The sequence below is a fragment of the Tasmannia lanceolata genome, unplaced genomic scaffold, assembly GCF_043159265.1.
Source record: "Tasmannia lanceolata isolate RefF3 unplaced genomic scaffold, GAP_Taslan_0.1 ptg000012l, whole genome shotgun sequence".
NCBI classification, from domain to species: Eukaryota; Viridiplantae; Streptophyta; class Magnoliopsida; order Canellales; family Winteraceae; genus Tasmannia; species Tasmannia lanceolata.
In genome coordinates this window covers 23,873,132-23,883,200 of record NW_027518689.1, presented here as the reverse complement: position 1 = coordinate 23,883,200, position 10,069 = coordinate 23,873,132, and the positions used below count along the sequence as shown (strand labels likewise).

General features: G+C 37.6%; 1 protein-coding gene across 1 annotated transcript; it reads left to right on the top strand.

Moving 5' to 3' along the window:
• The first annotated feature begins 217 nt into the window (after positions 1–217).
• LOC143888650 (uncharacterized) lies at positions 218–568 on the top strand. Its single transcript, XM_077393086.1, has one exon. The coding sequence runs from the start codon at positions 218–220 to the stop codon at positions 566–568; it is 351 nt and encodes a 116-aa protein (XP_077249201.1).
• Positions 569–10,069: the final 9,501 nt, after the last annotated feature.

Here is a 10,069-nt window from a genome sequence, read left to right as displayed (position 1 = left end):
GCCATCGAGATAAAAAATTCAGATTCGATGGATGTTGTCGTGAAATTAATTAATGTGAATCTTGCTAATTATGCCTCATTTTCCTTTTCTAGATAAGCTGCCTTCCTTCAACTTGTTAGGCAGAATTTTAGACGATAATAAATTTTCTGGTCCAAATTTTGTGGACTGGAAAAGAAACATAACGATAGTACTCACAAAGGTTAAGGGAAATTACGTTATGACCACAGAGGCACCTGGGTCACCAAGTTCGAATGCCACATATGAGGAAAAAGATATATTTGTAAAATGGCATGAGGACGATGACATGGCCAAATGTTACATCTTGGCATCGATGACCAACGTGCTGCAACAGCAGCCTCAGGAGTTATCAACGGCCACAGATATAATGGCCAGAGTCAAGGAGATGTTTGGGGAGCAAAATCGCACTACTAGGAAGTTGGTGATAAAGGGCCTCGTGTGCACTAAGACGGTGGAGGGCACCCCAGCTAGGGAACACATGCTCAAGATGATTGCATATTTCAACAAACTAGATGTGTTGCAGCCCTCCTCCCTTGATTCTGAGTCCTAGATAAATATTGTGCTAGCTTCTCTCCCTGAGTCATTCAATATGTTCGTGTTGAACTACAACATGAACAAGCTTGAAGTGATGCTATCAGAGTTGTTGAACATGCTTCAGTAGCAGAGGACCTTTTGAAGCAGAATTAGAAATCTGCCTTCTTGTCTGAGGGAAGCGTTCCTTCGACACCCAAGTTGAAAGGAAAGCATAAAAGAAAGAAAGGCAAGGGCTCCAAGAAACATACTCCACTGGTGGTGAAGAACAAGGATGGCTTCATGAGGAAGTCTCCAAAGAGCAACGATATCACTTCCACAGTGAAAAGTTACAAGTTAAGCAGACAAGGTGGCATTCCTTCTAAAGGTATGTCATAAACATTCGTTGTTGAAACCAATGAGATTGGTCCTATTTTTCCTTCATGTGTGGATATTGGTGCAACCTCACATGTGTGCAATGTGTTGCATGAGTTTAAGGAAAAGCATAAGGTTAAATAAAGGGAAGCTCTACCTATAGGTCACCATGAATGAAAGGGTTGCAGTCCAGTTGTAAGCCATTACGCATTGACGTTCTCTAGAGGCAGAAGTTATTAATAAATAAATTGTTTATGTGTACCTTCCATTAGAAGGAATTTTATTTTCAAAACTTTCTAATAGCTACTCTGTTGATTTTAATAAAAAAAATTATTAAATATAATGAGCTGGTGTAGAGATTATACACAGAATCATTTTTAAAATTACATGTATTCAAAGTTGCCTACTTGAGGCTCTCTAGTAACTATTGTCATTTTCTTTCCAAACAAAACAAAGAAACCCACATGCATTTGCTTCTCTCATCCCAAAACCACTATCCAAAACTAGTTCATGTGAATCAGTAGAGATTTTGTTATCATCTACTTCAAGCCCAGAAAAGAAACCATAAGAAGAGAACTTTAATTTATTTATACAAATAAACTTTAATTTATTTATATGAATAAATAATTTTGTATAAAAATCAACTTATAACTTAGTGTGTAAAAGAACATTAGTAAAATTAAACTCCACAACATTACTGGGATCCCAATGCAAAATAAGTATACCAGAAGGAAGCAGGGCATCACAAAAATTGAATAAAAGAACAAATAAATCAAATTATCTAATAGAAAGAAATTTTTTCGGTCTGATCCAAGCTGCAAAATAGAGGTCTAACCCGATTAAAGAAGATCCCTCTAACCTAATTAAGGAAGACCCGTCATAGACCCTCTGCTAATCTTGAACACCGGTTCACGAAAACCCAAAACACCATTGACAATATCCCTTCTACTCTCTCGACAATCTCTATCTCTACTTCGAGATGGGAGAGTAATTTCGCTTGATGTTTTCAGACCTCATGTAATCAAGTTTTTCTAATATTTTTTTGTTGATCTTTGGTAGAATTTTCATGCCAAGAAAAAGACGGATTGGGAATATAGTCTATGCGTAACAACAAGAGTAGATATGCCATAATAGGCAATATATCTCATAATTAATGACAAAAAATATCATCAATTAATGGTAATTGTTGAAATCGAATATGAAACAACTCAGTTGAGGCTATGCCATAATCTCACAATTATTAGGGGAAAAGGTTTACCAGAACAAATTATTAGGCATTCCACAATTATTTTCATATTTTCTTCATTAATTAAATTGAAACCGTATTTGTAGGTATATCTGTTTGAGTAGGTGTCCTAAAACCAGCATATTTAGCATATTAATCAATAAAAGTTTTTTTTCATGACATTTATGGGTACTAAAAGTTAAATATGTGCAATATGTTACTTGTTATTGACAAGTATTTGTCCTTAGGAAGCAAAGTAGGAAACCCATGCTCATGGATTCACAGGTCCTAGGGAACAGGGAGATATAGGATTCCAGTTCTTTGCAGACCTTAGTAGTTCCTAGTTGGGGTTGAGGTTGGACACTTCCTCCTGGACACAACTAGCATCTATCTTGCCTACATGCATGAGATATGGAGTGACTTATCTCAATCACTTGGGTAGTGGACCCAAGGAAGATAGAAAGGGTATGACAATGAGATTGCGTGCTGGACAGGATCATATTAGAATAGCTTGTGGACAAGAGACAGTTGAGCTATTCTACCTGACAATGACCCTTTATATGTCCTATGGTCTGTTGGCGAGTCTCTAATTTTTTAGGCTATCTAACCGTGGTTCTTATTGGAGTCACCAGAGGGTAGTACTGGAGTGTTGGACAAACCTTCTAGGTCAATAGTGATACCCGACATAGAATTCTCATCCTATTCAATAGAATAACATCTACGGTTTTGGTCAGAGCAGTAGGCCTAGAAAAATACCCGGCCAGGTGGATTTGATAAAATATTTATCAAAAAGGTTTTCATGAAATAAGTTTTATTTGAAATGGTTTTAGCAAATGCATTTGCGAGTCAACATTGCTTGACTGAAAGGTATATCATTAGTAAGCCCATGGGGTAGTTAATGTCCACCCCCCGTAGGACTCAACTCCGTGGATGTGGACTTGGGGGAAGGACTTGGACATTTGATGTGATTAGCGGTATGATGATTTGTGCGATTATAACATTAGCTACGAAGCAATAATCACAGTGGGGCCCACCTGTGGGTTCTGCAGGATCTACCGTTAAATTCCTGCTACGATCCCACTCACTACTCGATTGACCTATTCTAATTTTTGGATAGAGGTCCCGCATTTATTTAGTTTCTCACACGAACTAGTTTCGGGGCATTGAATGTATTGAAAGGATATGCACAATGTATATAGTGTATATACACTATGGGATACATTGGGAATACCAAAATAGTTAAGTATCAACAATAAGGATATTTTGGGAATAACATATATTATGTTGGAGCTTTAATCCTATTGGATAGGATTGTATTGCATTAATTTAATTGGGAATTGAATAAACATGCAAGGGAATTTAAATTGGATAAGTGGAACCCACATGGGACGAATTTGGGTTGGTCCCATGTCCCACCTCATGTGGTGTGCCATTATCAATTTGAAATTCAAATAATATTTAAAATATTATAGCTTGATTTGTTTTGACAAATTAAAGCAACACATGTGATGAAAAATGGAATGAGAGAAAGAAGGAAACATTGAACAAAACAAAATTGGAAACAAAGGAACCACATGAGGCAACCCAAGGTTGCTTGGGTAGCAAGACACGCCCCCGTTGGGCGCCCCGTGTGGGTTTCCCAATTGGGTGTGGCTTGTTTCCCAATTAGAGCTTCCAATTTTGACCACTTTCCTTATTTTTGGGGATTTCTCTAGAAACTTTGGATTGTATCAAAGGGAGTAGTGTAACTCGGGTTGGGTTGGGTCGGGTTGAGGCCAGCCCAACCCTACCCGAAAACCTCAACCTCCAACCTCCAACCCAACCCAACTCTTAACCCGGTTTGGTTAACCCGACCCAACCCGGATTTGTTTTTCCCCAACCCGAACCTGACCCAACCCGACCCGACCCGATTTCCTAAGTTGGGTTGGGTCGGGTTGACCCGCTGAGGCAGGCTCCACTATTTTAGTGTTTTACAATACAAGTGATGAGAGGCAAGAATGGTGGAGCATTTGGCATAAAAAATGGTGTTCAAGAACTCCAAAAAAATCATTTTCATATAAATCTCCTTGGGGAAACATTTGACATTTAATTCTAATATGATAATCAATTTTCCACTCAAAGCCAAATCGAACAGGGCCTTCATTCTGAGTGCAACAATCTATTTTAAACTCAAAATTAATTCTCAAACATGGGGAATGACCATGAAAGAACCACATTAATTCAGGTTACGGGTTGGGCCGGGTTGCCCAGTACCCAACCCGATTTTCGGTCAAGTTGACAATTCCCAACCAGAACCCGAACCAGACCCGGAAAAGTTCAACCCAACCCGCCCAAAACATCGGGTTGACCCGGCCCAAGTTGCACCCCTAATCAAAGGCAATTCATAACTCTATAAATACAAGACAAAGGGCTGGACTTTTTTAGAGCTCTCCCATAATTCCATGTGCTGGAAATTGGTAGAGACACCCTAAAATCTTTCTCTTGTTCTTCTCTCAAAATTCCATCAACTAGTTTTGTTTTTTCAAGGTTAAAGACAATCATCCAACCAAGATCCATTGATCTAAACATATATTCTCATACTATAATCTGATTTATATCATATTATAAAGTAAACAAAGAGTTCTACACAAGTTCCTGTATGCAACAAAAGGAATCCATCGATTCAACTTGCGATTTCGCGTCGATTAGATCGTCGGAGGATTTTCGAGGAGTAAATCACGTAAACATTTTCTCCTCTACAACAACTAAGGTATTTGATTTATGTTTATGTTTATTAAATCACAATAAAATTAAGTAGTTCCTAGGAATCCTAGGTAGAGCAAAAATTATGTTCTACACTGTTTATTTTTCCGGTACGTGTAGCAATTTTGCTCGGGGTTTTTCAACCTTTCTAACAATATCCTCTATTTACACCGTTTACTTATTTACTTTCCATCTTACACAATTTCTTTTCAAAGCTAAACCGATTAATTAGGCTATTTATGTCAAAGCTGTTTTAGTTTGTGTAAAAGGGGGAAATAGAATTAGTTGGGCAGCAAAATTGTTTTCATATGGGCGGCAGAATCAAAGCGAAAAATCTAAAGTGGAAAAATAAATTTTGAAAGCTCAAATTAATAGCGGGAAACTTCATTTTGTGAGGAATAATATTTCCCAAAAAACTTTTTCTTAGAAAAGACAAATGATAAATGGAAAGAAACATGCTTAGCATATATTATAGATGATATATATTATGTTTTTCAAAGGAATCTACAAATGCATTTGTGAGCCCAAGCGTGTGGATTGAAAGGTATACCTTTGTGTGGGTCAAGGGGGTAGTAAGTGTCCACCCCCGTGGGGCAAGCCCAGTAAGCGAAGATATGGAGGAATGACGTACACATAGGATGCGATTAGAGGTATTTGGATGATCTAACAGTCAGCTTAAGGGTAACATCTTGGTGGGGGCACTTACCTAAATGCAACCGAAGTGTGGCTACAACCAAGGTCGTAGTGAGACTCTAAGAGACCTGCAGGATCAACCATCGGATCCCTGCAGTGATCCCAGTTATTACTCGCTTGACCCTTGAGGATTATTGGAGAAGGGAAACTAGGAGTTTCTATTTTTGACAGAGAGAGAGAGAGAGAGATAGAGAGAGAGAGACAGAGAGAGATATAGAGAGAGTGAGAGAGAAAGATAAAACTAAAAGGAGTTTTTATTTATTTAAATGCTTGTTTTAGAAACAAATTGGTTAAGGGAAAAATAGTTTCTAACAACAATAAAAGGATTTTCAATTGAAAATTGGAATCCCAAGTGAGTTGGGTGCCCAAGGCAACTTGGATGCCCAACCCTAGTGGGCTTCATATATAAAGAAAGTGAAAAAGAGAAGAAATAACACACATTTTTCTCTTCCACTCACTTCTCCCAAAAAAGCTCTCAAGTTTTCTCTCTTTTTCTCTCTCTATTTTTTTAGAAATTCCATTACTTATAGAAGAAGAGTTCTTCTCTAATCCTCCGTAGCCTAAGAAATCAAAGAGGGGCCATCACTCTGACTTTTGAGGTGTTCATGTTTAAGAAGCGTCGAAGCCAAGCAGGGAGTAGATCATGCAGAGATTAGTAGTCAAGTAATCATTTGGTATATTATATTATTCATTTTGTATTTTATTTTGATCACCATCAAAATCTAGTAACTAGGGATCTTGAAATTCGACAAGGGATACAAAATTTTTGTTGTATATTGAATCTGAGGCCTTTCAATTCGCCTAGTTCCCCTGTTCGGACCAATAGTAAATAACAAAGGTTTCACTCAGGAGGAAGGTGTGAAGGAAGGTTATCCCCTTCCGGCAAGATCGTTATGCGCAGCGTAACAAAAATCGCATAAAACTTTAAATTCTCTTTTTTATCTTTTTTTTGCCCAAGATCCTAGAGTCTAGATTAGTTAATTATGGTAATTAAGCATAAAGAAATACCTCTTTGAAGAAGAAATCAATGAACTACACTGCTTGATCTACTCCTCGAACGATTGCGATCATTCTCAACGTCGTGAACCCCGCAAGTTGAACCGATGGATTCTTTTGCTTGCACCGTTGATCATGAATGTGAATAATACTTATTCTTTTCTTTAAGGTATGATCTAATCAGTACCTTTGATATAAAGATTAGAGAATTATATTGCAAGCCTTTCTCTTTGAATCTATGGAGTGAAATTTCAACAATTAGAGAAGATGAAGAGAGAGAGAGAGAGAGAGAGAGTGCAAAATGATTTTTCCAAGCAGAGGAGAAGTGGTTGACGAATTCTGAAGATGGAATACTCTCCTAATTCGTTCAACCCTCTCTTAAATAATAATAAGAGTTTGGTTTGATCTTCCCCGTGTTTATCTCTCCCAATTTCTATCCAATACGAAGACTAGTTGCATTAAGACTCATTGAAGAATTGTGACTCTTTCCAAATGTCCAAGGCTTTGTGGGGATGCCTAAGAAACCTTGGGGAATGTGTATTGAAGTCACTCTCCAGTCCTTGTAGCCTTATCTCATAAGAGTTGGTGTTTGAAACAAATTGCTTGCGTTGTAAATCCTACATTTTAATAATTCTTACCCAAAGAGGAGTTTGATTGAAACTCAAAGTCCTTAAGCAATTGGGAACGTTTTCCCTAGCTCTCCAACTATTTTGGGCGTGTGGTGGGCCCCACCAACCTTATCCAAATGTGCAGTCCTATCCCAATTCCCAATTTCGTTCCAATTCCGCAATTTTGGCAAAACCAGTTTGGGAATAACTATCCTCATTTGGATTTCACATTATTATACTTATCATTAATCATATTAGTAATATATAATAATGTATATTAAATGAATAATTAATTATCCATTTAATTAATTATTAACGTGCATCCAATGGGAGTTATTTCGGCTCCAATTTGTCTTCAAAAAATTCTCTAATTGTCTCTTCTTAATTATTAACAAAGACATGTATATATACACATATATCAATATATATATATATATATATATATATATATACTTTATTAATATCCACATTGATCTAACGAATCATATCTGTCCATGCAATTACATAAAATGTGGAACTCTAATCCGTTTGGATGTTATCGGGTCATTCGAGTTATGAGTGGGATCGTCGCAGGGTTCCGACAGTCGATCCTGCAAAATTCTATGGAGGGCCCCACTGCGGTCTCGCTCTGCAGTTAAACTACACTTGGATTAGGTCAGTGGCCTCCATCGAGACGTAACCTTGAAGATAACTGTCAGATCATCTTAGCCCTAATCACATATTATATGTTCAAGTCTTTTATTCTTGACTACATCAACTGAGTTGAGTCATACAGGGGGTGGACACCTCTTACTCCCTTGGCCCACTCATGGTATACCAATTTGGTCAAGCGGTTTTCGGCCTCCAAATGCATTTATAAAATCCTTTGAAAATATTTCAATATTTCATAAAACATTCCGGTAAACCTTTTATCAAATCTTCCTGGCCAAGCTATTTAATAAGCCTACCGCTCTGACAAAATTGTAGATGTCAATCCCTAAAATTTAGGGCGAAGAATCCCTTGTTGAGTATCACTATTGGTCTCGAGGGTTTGCTCTAGGATATAACTCTATCCAAATGTGACTCTAAACTAGAATCACTATGAGATAGACTAAGACCCTAGAATGGACCGACAGACTAATAAGATCCCTTAGGTCTAAGGACATGTGAAGGGTCCTGTTTGGAAGAACAACTTTATACTCTCTTGTCCACAAATTGTTCTTTATTTGATCTGGTTCGATTGTGCGGTCCAATCGTTGTGCCCACTTTTCTTACTTAGGGTCTACTACCCAGATGATCGAGATAAGTCATCTCATGACACATGTATGTACACTAGACTGGTGCTAGTTGTATACAGAAAGAGATGTCCAGTCTTTTTCCTAACTATGAACTATTAAGGCTTGCATAGAACCGAGATACCATATCTCCTTGCTCCCTTAGATCTGTGAATCCTTTGAGCATGACATTTCTACTATGCTACCTAAGGACGAACATGTGTCATAAAATAAGAACATCACACACATTCATTAATATAATACACATTTATGTCATGAAATAAATCTTTATTAATTAATAAATGTCATTCTACTGGCTTTTCAGGGCATGTTTTCTAACAAGGTGCAGACTTCAAGTTGACTTTCTCTCTAGATTAAAAGAAAACCTCTTTTAAGGTGGTCATGACTTTAATGTCTCATCTCATTATGATTTGGAGTTACACCATATGTACGTGAAGACTACTTTTAACATGATGACAGGGAGCACTAAGTATATACACTTACATGAGGTTTTCCATTTAAAACAACCGGATTTGATTGTAATTTGGATGATAATCAAATCTGGTTAACTGACCTATTGTCAATGCATATGTGCCAAATTCCATCCTGCTTATGTACTAAGAGAGCAGGAAGAAAAAAATGACTTGTGCTTTCTCTCACAATGCCCTTTTCAATCAATCCATCGACCTTCCTTCTCTGTTTTTCATGTTCCTTGACCCAGCCTATAGTGATGTCGACTAGAAAGTAATGCACCCGATAAAAGATTACTGAAATGCTATAATTCTCGAATGGATGTCAATCCACTCTGCAAGTTAGTGGGGAATACATCACAAAATTCATCGAGGAGTGGTTTGAAGGCTTTGGGTATTACCATATCACTACTTGCATCTGCTGCAATAAGTCTCATTACTACTAAGGCAAATGCAATGTCATCTTCTTGCAGCTTCATTTCTATCTCACATCTAGAAAGAGTTATAATGCACTTTCTCTTTTCTTCTTTCTTCTTCCCACCCTTGGATGGCATATCACAAACATTTTTTTTTCTCAATGAAAAAATTATAGGTATTTTGATACAAAGTGGCAAAGCGGAAGCCCTGATACTAAATGAAGCAAAGTGATGTAGAGGAAGCTCTGATGCCAAAATGAAATAGAGTGATGTAGCAGAAGCACTAATACCAAATGATGCACTGTTGGGACCTAGGTAGAACTCGCAGTTCTTGTGGAAGTCCATAACATAATGGGTTTTCACCCTAAAAAGTGCTTAGAACCTCTTCCACACCCATTGTCAAAAACCAGCGTGGTACTCATCCATAGGGCTGATATCAATGAAGGAGATCTTGTATGGATTCATCTTTGCAAAGAGCATTTTCCACGTGGGAAGTTTGGCAAGCTTCAAGATCACGCGGATGGTCCTTTTCGAGTGCTTAAGAAAATTGGAGATAATGCGTTCAAGATTGAATTACCTGGTGATTACGGTGTTTCAGCTACTTTCAATATTTCTGATCTTATTCCATATCATGAAAGTAACTCGGTCAACTCAGGGACGAGTTGACGTTCAACCGGAGGAGAATGATACATGTGCATTCTCGCTACAAGCTTCTGACCAATTTTCAATTACATTTTTGGGCTATTAAGTAATAGAATCATAA

Coding starts and splice junctions, on each gene's coding strand:
- LOC143888650 (XM_077393086.1), top strand. CDS start 218: ATGACCACAGAGGCACCTGGGTCACCAAGTTCGAATGCCACATATGAG.